At 46.1% G+C, this 19,085-nt stretch overlaps 1 protein-coding gene across 1 annotated transcript in view; it reads right to left on the bottom strand.

The window, feature by feature from the left end:
• Positions 1-19,085, bottom strand: part of snd1 (staphylococcal nuclease and tudor domain containing 1) — a 143,941-nt gene that overhangs the window by 92,567 nt on the left and 32,289 nt on the right. The window contains exons 14-16 of the mRNA XM_079184164.1: positions 18,300-18,372; positions 15,049-15,190; positions 6,232-6,341 (exon numbers count right to left, since the gene is read on the bottom strand). Coding sequence (XP_079040290.1) covers positions 6,232-6,341; positions 15,049-15,190; positions 18,300-18,372 — 325 coding nt within the window. The remainder of the gene's footprint in view (positions 1-6,231; positions 6,342-15,048; positions 15,191-18,299; positions 18,373-19,085) is intronic.

The raw sequence follows: 19,085 nt of genomic DNA, 5'->3' as shown, positions 1-19,085 counted from the left end.
TAACAGCAAGTCGTGACCTCAACATCTAACAGAAAAGCGGCTGAAATGTAGACCACCGTTGGAGGGGGCGGAACATTAGAGAACAAAAGAAAGGGAAACCGCAGGAAAAGAAAGAGAATTAAAGATGAGATGAACACAGTGAGTGATATAGTGTGAGACAGTACAGTGCAAGTGTATGAGCGCATTATACTACCGCCCTCATTGATGTGGAAGAGTGCTGCAGTGTCCTTCATGTAGAGGGAAAGGCTAAGAGGATTCGGCTGGTCCCCGAGCACAGTGTGCGCCTGTGTGCCTCTGCACTGTTTCCAGGGTATGCTTATCAGGGTGGACGGTGAAGTCGCAATCCCATCTCTCACACACACACACACACACACACACACACACACACACACACACACACGGTAAGCACAAGGTCGCCCTCGTAAACGAGTTGGGGCGATAAAGCGGCGAGCGTGGTTCCTCCCTTCCTCTCATCTCTCCATCTCTATTCAGGCCCCATCTATCTCTCCCGTCAGCGCGATGGTGTGAATGTGCGTACGCGGGGCCGCTCCGCTCACCTTCAGGCTTTAATCCGCCATTTTCAAGGAACGAAGGCGCCCGACTGACGCCGACACACACACACACACAAACGGGCCGAGCAGAGCTTCGTTTGCAAACTTTCCCCCGCCACACCAATTAAGACGCTTGCAATCCACACGGGCTTTCTGCGAGCATCAGAATTAATGGTCATAAGTCAATAATAAAGAACTGCTTTTAATGACGTTAGGCTCGACTGGGTGGGTTTCAAGTTCAAACGTACAAAATGTACAAAATGTAATCTTGCAAACAGACGAGGTTTGCCAGGAACCCTGCCGCTAATACTCTTAATACTAAGCGAGACTCATCCACCGCCAACACAGGAACACAACTGTTGCTCGGTCGTGACTCACGGCCGGGATGAAAGGGCCTCGATACCAGATAGCTGGATAAATGGATCAAACATCAAAAAAGTGCATCAACACGAGCAACGACGGCAACAAGCGTTTACAATTTCAAAACGTCGTTATCTGCCAATGATGATTCATTTTTCATAATAATAAAAAAAAGGCCCCATCTGGGTCATATCACTCAGATAAGCAGAGCACTACACAACAGCACGGTGCTGTCGGTAACACTAGTAGAATTAGCTTATTATTTGATGGTAAAAAGGGTTCGATATTTGTGGTGTGGTAGTCCAGGCTGCTGCGGTTATGAATGGATGGGGGACCGATCCCAGTCATCTGGATGTGGGGCCGCCTTCTGCACTCGTGGTTTAACTCCAGTGTGTGGTGGAGAGAAAAGGACCTGAGGGGCCGTTCACCGTCCCCACAGTCGGTCTGTCTCGCTGACCAGGAAACCACACCATGCATTATTCATTATGTGTACTCATATTCTCCCTCTCACACACACACACACAGTCGTACACACACATCCATGCATGGTTATGCAAAAGGCGCATATGGACGTCGAAACAAAACGGGCCAATGTGAAACGACAGAATGCGAGGAAGGTGTGTGAATGGGGGGGGGGGGGGGGGGGGGCAGGAGGAGACATGGTCAAAGCAGCACTTGTATAATCGGCCTCATGCCAAAATAATTCAAGCGTGATCGGAAATCAATGAGAAAGCATGGAGGCTGTGGAGAAATCCGATGCTCTCCTGCGGCCCTGAAAGGCAAAATAAGACGTAGAAAAGAGGCTCAACTGCATGAAGGATGCATTCTGTGCGCCTCTGTGTGTGTGTGTGTGTGTTTGAGAGAGAGAGAGAGCGAAGAATGCTAAATGAATTGATTGGAGTTGCATTGACCACAGAGATGGAAGAAAAGACAACTCGATAACACTTCAATTATCCAATTGCTACGTGCTGTATATTTATACGGCTGTCCCCAAAACCCATCTTTAAAAAGGGCTTTGGAGCTTCCGTAGTCATTTTCTTAAATAACTACCTCGACAGCGACACTAGAAGAATCACCATGCAGCGAACAGAACGCAGAATTCTCTCGATATTACAAAAGGTGTCGGACGTATTAACGTTTAATTAAAAACGCTCACCAAGAGCAGTTCTTAAAGCAGAGAGCTCCAAGATCTGTCGAGGCAGGCATTAGCACGGTGACTCACAACACCGCCTCCCGCAGGTCTGCAGCCAGCCTGTGCCAAACCCCCCCCCCACCTATACAGCAGCCCGCAATGTGGGTGCAGGGGGGAACGTTTTTAAAAGCGCGTCCAGGCAGGGTTCGGGATGTGAGGGCGCAGCGTGCAAGCCACCGAAAACTGACATTCTGCACAGAGACAGAGGTAGGTGCCCGTCAGATGGCAATTATGTTAGAAAGCAAATTAAATTTTGGTTTTTCTGGAGTTTTTTCTTGCCTGATTACTGCAATTAACATTTGTTATCATTAACACGCCATTTCTTTTCAACTGCAGCTGAAATGTGAGGTGTTTTTAAAGTATGAGGACGTGCACTACTGTCAAACTTTAAAGTAAATAACTCCACCTTGGAAAATATAATTTCATACTAAACAGACAAACAAAGTTTTCAGGGACTGGAGGACTTTGGGTTTCAAACAAAAATACTTTGAGTAAAAAACCCAAACGCACCATGGCGTGCACGTTTGTCTTCACGTGCCAAGAGGTGAGCGACAGAATGGAAGCTGCGCGAGCATCTCTGCGTGTGGATTGGATAAATAGTCGGTGAGTGGGCAGCCAGGGCGGTAGATGAGGGACCACCCAGACTGAATGAGGTCAACAGGACTGATGGTGGACGTAGGTGGATCAGTCCGGCGCATATTACTGTGCACTTAGCCGGCTCTCGTGCAACTTGGTTACTGTAATAGAAACATGTGAAATTATGCAAATGCTGGCAGAAGCTGAAATTTAATACAAAACTATATTTATCCCGCTTGAGAGCATCGACTATGTTTTTCCGGCGCAGGTCTTTGAAGTACGACGCGCATCACATTTCTGAAACCGCAGCCCTCTCAGCTCGGAACGAGACTTATTAAACATACACGGTTTTAATGAGACGCTGGGAAACCGTTTAAATATTGTTTCGCCGACGTGTTTATTTTATTAACCATCGCTACGCCATTAATTACGTCCCGTCTCTCGCTGACTCATCCCAGATAAAAGCGTCAATGCGGTAAAAGTATTCCGTCCTCCTCCCTTCCTGGTGAGGCTCAGCGTTTGAAGTTGCCACCCAAAAGCTAAAAAGAGAGAGAGAGAGAGAGAGAGAGCGAGAGAGAGTCTGAATGGATGTTTTTGTTTTTTTTGTCAATGGAAGGTGGGAGGTGAGAGAAATTAAATGGAAGACATTAAAATAAAAAGGGAAGTGTCTGGGGAGTGGTGTTTACCAATGTGCTTTCAGAATTCTGTGCTGCTGTTTCGGTTCCACACTGGGAACGGGAGCGCTGTCTGTCAGAGATTAACACAACGCAGCGTGAGCAGGGAGGGAGGGAGGGAGGGAGGGAGGGAGAGAGAGAGAGAGACAGGGAAGGAGAGGAAGGGAGGGAGGCATAAAAGAAGACACGAGCAGATAAACACAAAAGCGATTTTTTTGAAAGTGAGAGAAATCCTAAAAAACGTGGCAGAGACGGCGGTGGTGGGGTAAATAGAGGAGATGGAAAACCAGGGTCTCTCCCTTCACTGGCTGCCACATCAATTATGCGCTCCGGCATCAGGAGAAATTAAGACACGGCTGTGTGGCAGTTTAGAGAGAGAGAAATGGAGGAAGGAGGGAGATGAGGCCGAATGGCAGGCGAGGAGGGAGGGCGCTGAAAGCAAATGTCAGTCAGAGATTTCAAAACTGGGGAGGCAAGAACGAGGCACAAATGAGTGGGAAAAGAGAAAGCGGGAGGAGGGGGGGGCTGTGAGTGAAAGATCGATGAGAAAGCAAGAAAAGAGGGAAAGCGTGCTCATGCCTGCACTTAAACCCACTTTCAAAAAGGAGACCAGAAAGAGAGAAACAGCTCGAAGACCATTGAGTCAACATGTCATCAAATCAACAAAGCCCTACACAACTCAAAGATGTCTGTCGAGCGGCGCGAGCGAGATAAACATTTGATGAATGCAAAATAAACCCGAATCAAATGTTATTCACGCGAGGCCATCTTTCCGAAAGGCTTCCGCAATCAGTCGCCATTCAGAGCAGAATCTTATGCTAATGAAAATCAAATGATCCGTGTTCACGCTGACACACACCTTTATGACCCGTTTCACGAGGAGAGGAGAGGAGAGAAGGAGACGAGGACGGATCGAGGGAACGCAGCCCTTTTTATTCTGCCTGCTGCTCGTCTCTCGTTAAGCGCTTCTGCACTTCCTCTCACCTTTGTCACTCCATCCATGCAACGCTCTCCTGTTTCAGCGTCTGGCATTGTGTAGATTAGAACATTGCACTCATCGTTTTCTTCTGTTCCAGCTCGATGTGTCACTTATTTAGTCTTTTTTTTTGTCCTCTCGCCGTGTTCCTTTTTAACAAGGGGATTCTTAACAGGGATTTTCAACCGGTAACTTTTGGATAATGATTTCGCCTTCTTCTTTTCCTTTTTTTGGAAAAGTGACAGCTCTCATGTGTGAAAGCTTAACTGTGCTGTTCTCTACTTGAACGTGTCCGTTTGAGAGCGAGTGTGTTTGTGTTCGTATTAGCCCGTAACAGCAGGTCAGTGCAGCCAGCCAACCAACCAACCGGCCCCCGCACTCATTAGACGGCTCTGTCCTGCTATCTGCGAAAAAGGAAAAAAACTTGCTGACACCACCGATGACTGGCAAGGGAGAAAATGTGTGAGAAAGTGTGTATGTGTGTGTCAGCGTGTGTGTGTACGGACGGAGGAGGTTATGCGCACGATAACTTCATTTTGCATTCGAAAAAGACCGAGCAGAGTGTGGCCAAGCATGTGTACAAAGTCTTATAAAATCGGATTAATTATGCATCTGCGCTTATACATGTGCATCTGGGAGAATAATACAAATGCATAGCAACATGTCAGTGCTGGAGAAACCTCTGCACTGCACTGACTCATGGAGGGGGAGGTTTGCATCCCTCTGTCAATCACAAATCCCCTGTTGCTTGCATTAATCCAACCTATACTACTGGCTCGCCACTCGCACACAAAAACCAGACACACGAACAGTTGTCCACCTCTGACGCCGGGCCACGGCTACATTTCCATGACAATTAAACAGCGGAGGACAGGGGGAGTCAGCCGGCCTGCGCACAAAAATAGCCCTTTAAAAACCAGCGATGGGAACAGAGAGAGTGGGAGTCAAAAGCGAGCGAAAGAGAGGGAGTGTGTGGCACCGGATAAGTGGTGGCAGGATTATAGCTGGTTCCATTATGGTTCTGGTCCGTTCACTGCTTCTTATAAAAACCTATTAGCATGTGAATGAACAGGCACACAGTGGAGGTTTCTAAAGCCCAGGAGCTCTGATCCTCTATCAGGTGAGCTTTCCATAAACTGGGAGTAAGCGGGGGAGGAATGTGTGTGTGTGTGTGTGTGTGTGTTTTGGAGTTAGTCTTGTGGTCACTTTGGAGTTGAATTTTATTGAGATTCTACAGCACTCGAGGTACATGTGCTGTAAATGTTGTAATAAAGATCATTTGGGAGTAAACAATTTAATGATTGTGTTAAAGTCAGCGGACCAACACTTGTGCTGCCTGTTTCTGATGTCAGGCTTCAAAACAAATGTCAGACTGTCGGAGGTAAAAGGAAAAACATGAATTTCTGTCCAAACAAGACACCTCCTGTCTTTAAAGAACGTCTTCTAAATAGTGCGTTTACTTGACAGTGACAAATTACCTGGACAATCAAATAATTTCATTTTTTTTTTCACTTACTTCTTTCTTTCTGTTTTTTTTTTTTAAATACAAAAATGAAATTAAAGAAGTTTTAAAATGTGTTGCTCAAAAGAAATGGGCTTGGAACAATGTGGCGATCGCACGAACACAAAGTCAGAACACCTGATGGAAAAGTGTTGCCAAGCCAAAGCAGCTACTGCGGTCTTCAGTGTAATCATTTAAAGTATAATAGACATTCTTCTCACACATATGAACAAAAGTGAGCCTGTGCTTAAAAGCAGACTAAACTTGTGAAAATAAAATGCAGCCATGTGGGTGCCAAAACAGCAGAACACCCAAGAGTGAGCGAACATGGGAACGGGCACTGAAACAGCAGGGAACCGACGAGCCCGGGAGCAGAATATGGCGCTGCACCGCTTGCTTACCTCCCTCTGCAGCACCAGCTCTTTGGTGAACAGCATGGCCTCGTCACTGAAGGGCTCCGCCACCTGCACCCCTCCGGGCATATTCCTGGAGCTGCGTGGACATTCGATACCTGGCCAGAGACACAACACAATTGCGTTAAGAGTTAAAAAAAGGTCAACGTGGCAGCTAATCACAGGAACAGCACGATGTCCTGGGTTTAACATTTGTGTGGCTTGATAAGTGCTAAAACACCAGGAGTCATAACTGGATTTGTACCAAAAAGGTTCTGAAATACTGTGGGCATTAATATGAATATCTGTTTGTCATATTATCCACAGTTTTTAGGACCTGTGGCACTTTGAACAACTGATGCCGCTTCACGCATCCGTCTCGTCCCTCTTAACAGGTCGAGGTCACAGTCATTTAGCAACAGTATTTCACAAAAGGTGCGTCCGCGGCAAGGCACAGATCAACCAGCCACACTATATCATCAGCACTCAATGCATGATTGGTCACCAAGGGGTCAATCCGGAGTGCACAGAGTGCTTCTGTCTGAGCAGTTTTAACCGGAGGAAACAAAAACAAAACAGCCCGGCTGGATTTTGAGTCGTTTGAGCCTGTATCGTTTCATGTTGGCCCCGTGTGAAAGAATACACCATGATAAAAAGGAGGCCTAGGCAAGAAAAGGGTATAAGCAGAAGAGAGAGTTTGTGTTTGAAGATGAATGCGACGGTAAGGCAGAGAGAGGCTTTCCCTGACAGAAAGTTTAGGTTTTGTCCAAAGTCTTCACACTCTATGAGTCGCGCATGCGCAGCCTCTATTGCAGGAGCACACCTAGCTTCAAGTGACACTCGCTCCTTTGTCCCTTAGGACGTACTATTCTATATGTTACGCTGCATGTGTATAGAGGGAAAATGGGATGAGTTGAGGCCATGGTCACCAAACCATGAATTATTTGCAGGACCCATGCAGGTCTGGCATGTTCTCCCCGTGCTCCCCTGGGTTTCCTTTGACTGGTGATGAATTCATATTAAGGGAGTTTCCACTTCTCACTCCAGAGAACGCCGCTGAGCTCCACGCTCCAATGTGACGGTGATGGGGGGGAAAAAAAAGAAAGCACTTGGCATAGCCGAGTGTGCTGAAGAATATATTAGATGATGCGTTTCTCAGATTGGGGGAGGGCAACCGTACACAGGATTTAAGATCCCCCCCCGCCCCCCCCCTTTAAATAAGAACACCCATTTGACGTTGGTACTTTCATCTTAAAATCAGTGAACGCAACGGTGCTCAACAGTGACGTTAATCTGGGACACTGCGTACCAGGTGTTTCTAAGTCTTGGCTGCTCTTCTCTCCGTTAATACGAGCAGAGGAAATAGCTTAAGCTATGTTATACGAGCCACATTTGAATTATTATTCTTTTTTTTTTTAACTGAATTGCAGAACTGTGGTAGATGTTTTATGGAAGGCCCCCATTTAGCTAGTCAGCCAACCTTAACATTTGTTCCTTGGCTGAAGTTAGAACGAGATAGAAGAACTTTCTGTTCCCTACAGAAGCCTCTGCCAGCGTCTGTCCCAGTTATGAGCACAAGAACAGGACACATCAGCGTATTCACACGGGCAGAGGACGGGAAAATGACCCGGGATTGGCGAAATGAGTCAGCACCAAATGAAGAACCGTCGAGTCAACTTTTTGTGAGACGTAATGTCTTCAGTTTACAGCGGGGAGCATTAAAAACAATTAGACATGCAAATTGGAGTTTTGCATTAAAACATTTGCGTCTTTTCACTGTGATAAAATGATTTATTGTATCCTATATTATATTCAAATATTTAGTAAAATAAAAAAAGCTTTGTGAAGAGCGGAGGAGGAGGAGACACTGATGGCCAAAATCATCTGAAAGTATTTATAGAAGTGGACCAGGACAGGGCTTCCACGTGGGACACTGTGGCTACAACAGTGCCAGAATAAAGAGAAGAGGACAGAGGAGGGATGCAGAATAAAGAGAGGACAGAGGAGGGATGCAGAATAAAGAGAAGAGGACAGAGGAGGGATGCAGAATAAAGAGAAGAGGACAGAGGAGGGATGCAGAATAAAGAGAAGAGGACAGAGGAGGGATGCAGAATAAAGAGAAGAGAACAGAGGAGGGATGCAGAATAAAGAGAAGAGGACAGAGGAGGGATGCAGAACAAAGAGAAGAGGACAGAGGAGGGATGCAGAACAAAGAGAAGAGGACAGAGGAGGGATGCAGAACAAAGAAGAGGACAGAGGAGGGATGCAGAATAAAGAGAAGAGGACAGAGGAGGGATGCAGAACAAAGAGAAGAGGACAGAGGAGGGATGCAGAACAAAGAAGAGGACAGAGGAGGGATGCAGAATAAAGAGAAGAGGACAGAGGAGGGATGCAGAACAAAGAGAAGAGGACAGAGGAGGGATGCAGAACAAAGAAGAGGACAGAGGAGGGATGCAGAATAAAGAGAAGAGGACAGAGGAGGGATGCAGAACAAAGAGAAGAGGACAGAGGAAGGATGCAGAATAAAGAGAAGAGGACAGAGGAAGGATGCAGAACAAAGAGAAGAGGACAGAGGAGGGATGCAGAATAAAGAGAAGAGGACAGAGGAGGGATGCAGAACAAAGAGAAGAGGACAGAGGAGGGATGCAGAACAAAGAGAAGAGGACAGAGGAGGGATGCAGAACAAAGAAGAGGACAGAGGAGGGATGCAGAATAAAGAGAAGAGGACAGAGGAGGGATGCAGAACAAAGAGAAGAGGACAGAGGAAGGATGCAGAATAAAGAGAAGAGGACAGAGGAATGATGCAGAACAAAGAGAAGAGGACAGAGGAGGGATGCAGAATAAAGAGAAGAGGACAGAGGAGGGATGCAGAACAAAGAAGAGGACAGAGGAGGGATGCAGAATAAAGAGAAGAGGACAGAGGAGGGATGCAGAATAAAGAGAAGAGGACAGAGGAGGGATGCAGAACAAAGAGAAGAGGACAGAGGAAGGATGCAGAATAAAGAGAAGAGGACAGAGGAGGGATGCAGAATAAAGAGAAGAGGAAAAAGAGAGGAAAGACAATGGCAGGGTGAATACTGCACACGCTTGCAAAAAAAAAAACCCGGTGTATGAAGTCATTGCGAGAGAGGGAGGTGGGTTGGCCGGAGCCACGATAAGAGCTGGAGCTGTGTTTTTCCGAACATAATCCATAGAAAAGACGACATTACATTGCGTTAATTTCGCCGAAGCTTTTATGCAAAGTGACTTACAACAAGTGCATTTAACCGTGTGAATGGAGCGCGGAAAGGTGAAGGAATCGTGAGTGCTTGGGATTGTAATACACAGAAGTAGTGATTAATGTTGTAGCATAATGATTCAAAGGGCTTTCCAGGCACACACAAGGAACAATTGTTAAGTCAGCACAAACCAAAACAACCCAAAAAAACAAATGGGATTAATCAAATATGAATGTAGTGATCCTATATACGAAGTCCAATAAAATATGTCTGAGACATAAATCCATATCTGCAGTCAAATACACACATGCTCTCCTAAGAAAGACTTTTTTTAACAATATCTTCGACTCACGCGCACACACACACTGTAGTCACCTCCCCTGCAGCATTTAGACCAAGCCAGGGAGTCACTTAGCACAGCCAATTCCAACCTGCACCCTGACACATAACTCAGGCCCGTCACCGGGATAAACATCTGGGTCAAACGACAGGATGTCCATCTTATCTGATCTGGAAGACTGACGAGGCATACCGACGTCACACTACACGGATAAGCGAACACACAGGACGCTGGCGTACAGCATGTTCCGTGTACGCCAATATAATACCAAGAATGTGAATGTATATCTCCCAATTAACTGTTCTTTCCTAATCCCACTGCCATACTATTCAACTGGAGTACTTCTAAGAGTAATCTAACACTACAACTGGAACAGTGACACATACAGGCTGCGTTGTTTTCCAGCGAGGAATGGTCTTCATTCCGGTTCTCGGGAAACCAAATCTAATTGGATGAAATGACATGCATTCATTTCTGCCAAGCAGTTTCCTTTCTAATATATTTCCATGCTCCCATAAATGAATGTGTTTTCAGTTGACCCGGCATACAGCGGGAACAGCATCGAGTCGACCTCTCTTCCGCTACTGAGCCAGGCGAGATAATGAGCTTCATCTTGTAGGAATGTGTCTGGGGGGGGGGGGGGGGGGGGGGGGGGGGGGGGGCTGCTGCTGTGCCATCACTGCAATTTACACACACATGCATCATGTCACAATTTTCCTATAACAATAATGTAAATATTGATTAGCCTACTGACTTTTTGCTCATAACCTGCCAGATGCGTGGAGCTCTCACCTTGGCACGTCTGCAGGTACAAACGGATACTCTCAGGACGCGGTCGGCTCAGCATGAACTCCATTAGCGTCCATCTTTTAAATGTTATTAAGTTACCAACTCTCGATTTTTTTTTTTTTTTGACAAGCTGCTGACGGGACATAATCAGCACGGCGACAGGCAAACAAACAAAGACCTAAAAAGCGAAGGGAAGTGTACCTCCATCACCCGTACGACATGCCATTCCATTTAAATTTGCTTGCCTCGTTATTAATCTTCCCTGTATGAGTAGCTCCTCATGAGTCCCAAGCAGGAAGTTCACCAGTGAGTGAAAGCTGCAGGGAGGCGGGAGATAGAGGGTGAATGAGGGGCTCGTCAGACTATCTCTCTTTTATCCTCACCATCCATCGCTCCGTCTTACCATTATCTCACCACGGCTCTCTCTGATGTATGAATGTTTTCTAAACACTGCATTTGTAAAATTTAGTTTTTAAGAATAAACGGGGGAATGTTGAGAAGTTCAGCATCTTTTCAAGGACGTGATCCTTTCAATCAAAAACGTCCGTTGTGCATAAGCAGGTAGGATAATGCAACCTGGGCAAGGAGTCGGCTTGAAGAAGGGCTGTAAAATGTTACTTATTAAAAATTATGGTTAAACACTGGAGCACAAATCAGATGTCACCTTCACTAGACAGAGGCATAATCATCTATAATGAAATTCACATTTAATTATTTCTCATGCATAGCAAACACAATTTGTTATTTATTAGGGTTACGCAGTACTTGGGGTGAGACGCGAGCGTCGGCGGATGATTGATTTGTTGTCGGCCGATGCAGCTCACGGCCCATCTTTATGTTCAAGATCACAGCTGATAGCTTACAGTGAAGCGTTTAGGACATTATTTCCTGCTTACCAGCAACTTCATTATGTGGCGGACCTTAAAATGAGTCTCTGATGAATCTCGATGAGATGCAGCGCTGCCGTCACTCTTCTATGTCGAGGTCATAGAGGAGCACAGGAACATTTTATTTGCTACTATGCTAAACTTTCCTGTTTTTACGGTACAAGTCTACAGATTCTCAATCTCCTGCACTCACACACACACTGCAGGAAGTGTACCACTACACAGGTGTACAGCCACACACACACACACACACACACACACACACACACACACACACACACACACGGCTAATGCTTCTTGCTGACGCTGGAGATCTTTGTGTCCGAGTGATGGGTGTTCCATCTTTTTGACAGACTGCTGCTCGACATACCTTTCCGAGTAACTTTGAAAGTACGCTTCACCTGCCGCGGCCTCCGTTGGAAACTCTAAAGCTATTGAAGCTAGTAAACTTTTTATGGCCCTTCTTCCCCGCTTGGTCTCCCTTAGCTTCAACAGGCCTTTATACCCACGTACTCCACATCAATTGCACTTTCTTTTTGTCAGCCCTTTGCTAAACCCACTTCTCTTTGCCCTCCTCTGTCCTTTCTGCCTCCAAAGCTCTTACTTCACCTCTTCCTCCTTTCATCATGTTTCTCCTTCATCCCCCCCCCCCCTCCCCCATATTCTCAAATCCCTTTCCTGCGTAGAAGTCCTCCTTTCCCTCTTGGAGACAGGATGACTCCTTTACCCTTTATCAAACTTGTATACAGAAGTGACACCACGTGGGCCAGGAGGAGAAGAAAGGAAAGGTGACGTGGGAGGAGAGGAAAGGGAACTTCCCTTCATCTCCCGAAGCACACCTCCGGACCTCTTTGAAGCATGGGCATCTCCCTCTCTCTCTCCCCCCCCCCCCCCCCCCACATATTCTTTCTTAAAGCACTGTCTTTACCAATCAAGGAAAACTCTGGAAAAGGAAGGAGACTATGTGCGAGGAAGACACCGAGGCTTTGAGGCGCCTCGGTGGAAAACAAACTCTGAATGGGGGTTCAGTATTAAACCAGGACTAAATAATATGGCTAAAAGAGGGAGAAAAGACGCCGCCGGCTATGAGCAAGCTGGTAGTTCACATTCAAAGATCAATGTTCTGTGTGTTTGCGATTATAATTTGTGACTGGCTTTGTTACATCACTTACTGCCTTGGGATCATTTCATTCGCAGCGTTACTGTAAACAGTTTGTTCTTCAACGGCCTCCCACGACATTGTTAAAGAATAAAAATGTGGCCTTGATGAATACAGTACGAAGACAACGGGGCTAATGAAGCAGATGACTAATGCAAGAGTTGTTTTGACAGCAGCGTCCTCTGAATGTATTCTCCACGTGTCCGCATGTAGTTATTATTTACTCAAAGCGACTTACAATTACGGAGCTCGGCTTACGACCTTTAATATCGAATGAAGGCGGTAATTAGAAATAATTGTGAAACTTGATCTCGTCAAAGTATTACGGTCATACCTCACGACATTGTTTAAAAGAATTGTATATACCCCCCCGTTCATATATAATGCAACAGAAGAGTTGAGTTTAATGCAAATGCCACTCGACATTTTCCATTCTTTCAATTGACTTTTGAACAAATATTTCTTTTTTTTTCACTTCAATATGTACATAACTATATCCCAGCAGGAAGAAACTGTGCCGGGTAAGATACGGCTACGATGAGAGGCCGATTGAAGTTTAAAACACGGAGCAAAAGAAACGCACGACTGAGAGCAGCTCTCAACGCGACTCATTATCTGACGGGGATACGCGGTAGTTGAAAGAGAAAAGGTCAAAGGTCAGCCGTTATTCGTACACAGACAAACACGAGAGGCTCGTGGCAGCCAATTTATCAGCTGCGTGTCATTTCAGAAACACAGCCTGTGGTACAGATGGGTGAATAAAACATGGGGAAAGATAACTTTGACGGGGAAAGTGGAAGGAGACAGGAAGCGCTGGGAGATTAGAGGTAGAGAGGCGATGAGGGGCTGTATTTCATGAATGGCTTCACATCAGTTATCAGATAAAGGAAACTATGCATACAGGAACATACATGCACAGAAACACGGAGGCCATGGCCCCCCCCAGACATAACGTTTGATCTCATAAAAGATCTCATCTCTCAAAGAAAAGAAAAAACAAGATGGAGGGAAAAAAAAGGTGACAATGAGGCGGACATGTGAAGAATAACTCGCACGGAAGTCTTTAACTGGAATAGAGGTTGAAATGACACAAAATAAGACGGGATTGTTTGCATCCATCAGGGCTAATGCGGCCTTATGTGTGTATTAATGACGACACGCGTCGTCTCATGAATCTTTTCTTCTGGGGACGACTTTAATCAAATAAGCTCTGGGGCGATGGGCTCTAATGTGCTTCTCGTGGTTTTTCTAATAACCTTTGATTTAATAAAATGGTTCCATAAGTAGACCGCCTATGTAAACACCTCGCTCGCACCCACACACACACCTGACATGTTCACTAAGCACTCCCATTAAGGGCAAATTGTCGCAAACCAGTGCTAAAAAAAAAAAAAAAAGATCTCGCAGGGTCCCTATATCGAAGCCTGCTTATTGGCAGGGGTCACGTCAATACAAAAGACCTGTAGCGGCTGTAAGAAGTTAAATGCAATTACGAAAAACCATCAGTGGATCGCAAAGACAATCAGAAGCAAATTACAAAATTAATGAATGCATCGACGATCCAGCCACGCACAATTAAACCGAGTGTTTGTCAGAAACGCGCGGCGTTGGTCCGACTGGAAACGTATGGCTGCAAAAGGTATGACAGAAATGGAGATGGATTGAAACGGCTTTTTACTGCGGCCTATAACAAAGAGCATCATTCGTTGTGGAGGGGGATAAGCATTCGCGCCATTCCCATGATCTGGAAGGATGTGCAAATCATTGTTGGCTGCCAAAGATACAGTCTCAGCGTTTTTATTACTCGCGCAAACTGTCAAGGCGGTTCGAGGAGCCGAAATAAACGACTAGACCTCCTATCAAACGGTCTGTATATCACACCATCTACATCTCGCTCGGAACCAACGTCAGTTTCTCACACTGAAAAGGAGAAAGTGCTAAAATAATTTATTTTTATTTTCATTATTTATTCAAATGTGAGGAAATAGTGGAAAAATATATTATCCAATAACCCAGGGAGATGTATTCCACTGACTAATCGATTCATTGTCAAGAAATAGAGCCGCAGCGATTTGTTGAGTCATTATCTGGCTCTATACCTCGCATCAGGTAGCGGACAAGAGAACAGGACACAGGCTTCACGCCAACCCTGGTGTTATGAAAGAGGGCAGACTGTGGGACCCCTTGCCCTGTCAGGATGGCCTGCTGGGAGGTGTGGCGGCAGCCTGAACTCTGCTATCCGAGTTGGCAGAAGTCTCAACGTGCATGTATTTGCTCCAATACACTCGCACTTTTAAGTTTTTTTACTAAATGCTATGCCAATGAACTTTCACATGGCAGCAAATAGTGCATGCAAAGACATTAGCGATGAAGGTTAGAGGACACTGAAGGAAGCGACCTTTCGCGCCGCGTAAGAGAAAGCGCTCTACCCACCGGCGAGGAGGAACGTGATGAGGCAGGTTTCTTTGGGCATGTACAGCTTGAGGCGGGATCCGCTGAAGACGTACTCCACCACAGCTTCTGACCGTCCGGCCCTCTGCAGGAAGGGCAAAAACTGCTTGGCCTTCTGCGCCTCCTAATGGACAGAAAAGGAAAGAAAGGTGAGCTTAGACCCTTTTTATGGAGGTACGCAACTTTCCTATAAGATACTTATTTTTTTATAAATATTAGAAAACCACATTTTTAGATTTGGCTCAATGAATTAACTGTGAAACAGTTGTAAAGCAAAGACACCATCGATAATCCTGTGTACACTTGTTGATATCTGATGCATTAAATGGGTATCAATGCACACAATTGTGGCAATATTTCAAGCGATTAGAAAATAGAAGATTGAAAGTATTTCATACAGTGTGACAAAGATCAACCTGAAGACAGACTACATGGATTAATTGTCGCCAGAATCTTTGGGCTTTTTGTGGAGTTCCTAAAAACGTGGTCGGGCCTGATGAAGTCCGCTCGTGCAATCAAAAATAATCCTCTCCCCTCCTGCCTCCATCTCCGTCTGCAACGGTGAGTCACTAGCTCATTGTTGTGCCTGCGCCAAGCGGAGCTAAATCCTGCGTATTCAAGGCAGGGCTGGTGATGCAGTGGCAGATTCATATACACGATAAAAAAAAACACAAGGCACAACAATTGGTCACCGTGTGTTTTAGTGCTTTAGCCGCGAGATGCACCACCTGAACTCCACCCACTCCGGTCCAAAATAGCCTCTCGAGTGGGAGGACGACAGAACCAAACACTCTGCCGTTTACACAAACACATTCTCGGCACCTAAAGCGAGTGGGCTGTGCGGTCTAACTTGGTTCAGAAAAAAAAGGAAGAGCCATGAGAGAGGAGAGGACCTCATTATGCAACCTTTGGAGGTACGAGGTGAGTCAAGTGCTTTATCCGCCCTCCTCCCACCTCCCCCTGTTCATCTCCTACACTATACGTTTATAAAACTATCGGGGCTCTATTTGTGACCGCGTCCCACTCGATGTACATAATCCCTTTCAGCAAACCTTTACCGCCGAGCTGAAGGAACGCTGACGTTATAAGAGTGTGTATTTCCCACGTGGGGGAGCGCCTGTGCACGTGCACGGCTGTGTGTGTGTGGGCGTGTGGCAACACCGGAGAAAAGGGAAAAGAAAAGAGGGGCAGGGAGGGGAAGGATGTGCTATTTTGGTCCTTTAGAATGCTCATTACATTAGCCTATCTAGCCAAACAACTGGTGCACGCGCGCGCACGCACGCACGCAGCTACAGGCACCGGCTGGCAACGATCCTGGACTGTGCTGCAAAATCCTGTGCGCGTCCTATTGGAAAGGCTAAGAGAGGGGGAGGAGTTGCAGCTGCATATAATGGCAGTGACTTAAACCACTGACAGGGTTGGCACTAATAAGGGAAGAGTTCAGGAGGGCTCCGCGGTGCACAAAACGCATGACGCAGCACAAACGCGGCGCAACGTAACGCCAGCCACAGCCCTGCGCTGGGTCACTGGGACAGCTTTTAATGAGTGAGATGTGCGAAACCACCCGGTTGGAGGTAGGATGTGGCATATATTGCTTTTTCTTTGTTATTAAAGTAAATTAATTATTGAACACCTCCCCCTTGAAACTACTCCCAAGTCATTGCCGCACATAGAATGTGATCAATTTAGCCAGTTAAGTTCAGGGGGGGGGGGGGGGGGGTTTATAAGTATAAAATGCACTAAACCCCTGATGAAATAGCACAGGGCTGCTCGGTCAGCACAACAATTCCCCGTCATCATTATTTTTACAGGGTCCAGTAATTCATCTGTCCTGCTGACACAAGAAGACATCAGGGGGGGGGGGGGGTTACGATGACGACAATGACCACCATCACGTCTGAGAGCGGTTATGCAGAGCAATGTGCACTTATTAGCCAGACACTAAAGTCCTGTTGGTGTAAAAAAAGCTTTAATAACTTGGCTGAATGCCTCTGTTCAAATGCAAGTGATGGCGCATTAAACAGCAACTTGTACATGACCAACAAATCTAGTGGACAACTCTGAGCTAAAATAAAAAAAAAAGGACAAGTGCAGAAAAAGAGGGCCTGATTAAATTAACCAAATGTCTCTCTAGAGCCTACAAGTGCGAGTGCTAGAGAGCTCAACTGAGAGAGACAATGAGATGCTAATGTTTCTGAAGTTCAATTGTCAGTCCATTCACTGTAGACCGTGAAGCGGCTTATCAAAATGTATAAGGAGATAGCTAGTCGACGAGTACAGGGATACATAAAAGCCACTTGAACGGTTACAGCTTTTGCATATTTTGTTGGTGTTTGATAGCATTTTGAGTTGTGAGATTTAAAAAAAAACAAGGTGTGAGAGTGATGGCTGCAAGAACAGAAGCTAGCCAGCGACAAGGACCCGTTATAGTGCCGCATTCAACGTCTGTGTGAGTGCCATCAGTCCCACTCTCCAAGTGAGCTCATCTAACCCAGCCACTCAGTTTGACAACTTTGGACGGCCGCAGCGTATAGCGACCTAATGAAGACGGCACTTTGGTATAGAAGTGCACATCGACAGCCCCGAGCCACGTAGGACTAAATCCCTTGTGAAAACTAAGATATAAAAAAAAAAAAAAAAAAGGAAATGTCCCTTTAGAAATAAACAGAGTCAGCGGTGTCTCTAGAATTAATAACGGAACTAAAACATGTAACACAGATTGAAGGAGAGCGCGAGAATGGGGGGTGAACAGAAAACGTACAGGGATCAAATTTAAAAACCACCTTCCAGGGTCTCCTGCGAAGAGAAAACACGCGCTTAAAAACAATGTGGACCAATCGCCCATTACTTGTTAGTGAGAGATTTTATGGGTTTCCCGCACTAATGTTCATTTGGTGAGCATTCCCAATCAGGCTTCATTAGCCAAATGATGTCCCCATCAAGCCCCTGGGCACACGTAAACAAGCCAGGACCGAGCACCGCTGATGGTTTTATTAATGGCGCTGATTATTTTTAGAGGCCGCTTAGTTTCTTTAAGATGAGAAAACCGGCTGCGAGTATCAGGGATTGGGGGGAGGGGGAGGGGGAGGGGCAGGGCCGAGGATTACAGATCGTGGTGGAACAAGTCAGTAACTTTGTAAATGAGCACACAGTTTAAAATATAAAAATGATACGAGTGCGTCTTCTTATTCCCTCGTGTACAATAACAACATGTGTATACAAGAGACGCATACCCCAGAGATATCCGCCACTCTGTGGATGGGAACCTCCTTCTTGCTGTGCAGCCCTTTGCCGTTCTTGATGGCCCTGCAGTCATTCAAACCACAAACACAAACATAGATCAAGCACCATCGCAACACATTGAGAGAGCAGAACGCTGGAGGCCTAACAGACCTGGGGAAATGGGAGCGCTTTTGAGTAATCACTGCAGATACAAACAGAGGGGGCCATTGTGGCTTTGTGAAAGGAGGATGGAATTCACACCGGTGGATTTTCTCTGAAAAGCCATAACAGCTCAATTTGAAATTCTAATGGAAGAGAGATTATTGTTGGAATGGAAGGAAGGCGGAGACATGCAGGAACAAGGGTTTGCTTTCTTGAGTGCCAGCTAGGGCTTCAGTGATGATGATGATGATGATGATGATGATGATGATGATGATGATGGGTGCTAGCGATCGCCGCTTTAAAAAGCCTCAAGGGCCGAATGAGATGAAGAGGGCCGCTGTGGTTGGGGCTGCCGGGTGGAATAATGCCACCTATGGGTCACTGCGAAGCAGGCCATTGCCACTATGATGGAGCAAGGGCATTTATGCGAGCATGTATATACATTTAATAGCCCGGAGGTTCCTTAAAGGCTGCGGGCCATTGGCCTTGTGCAGTGGGAACTAAAAATAAAACCTAGGCTATAGACAGAAACCTCTCATCAACTCTAATAAGACCCCACCAGGGAGAGAGAGAGAGAGAGAGAGAGAGAGAGAGCAAGAAAGAGAGAAGGGGGATGATGTGAGGACAGAGACGAG

The sequence above is a fragment of the Pholis gunnellus genome, assembly GCF_910591455.1.
Source record: "Pholis gunnellus genome assembly, chromosome: 22".
In the NCBI taxonomy this organism is placed as follows: Eukaryota; Metazoa; Chordata; class Actinopteri; order Perciformes; family Pholidae; genus Pholis; species Pholis gunnellus.
This window is presented reverse-complemented; position numbering and strand designations above follow the sequence as displayed.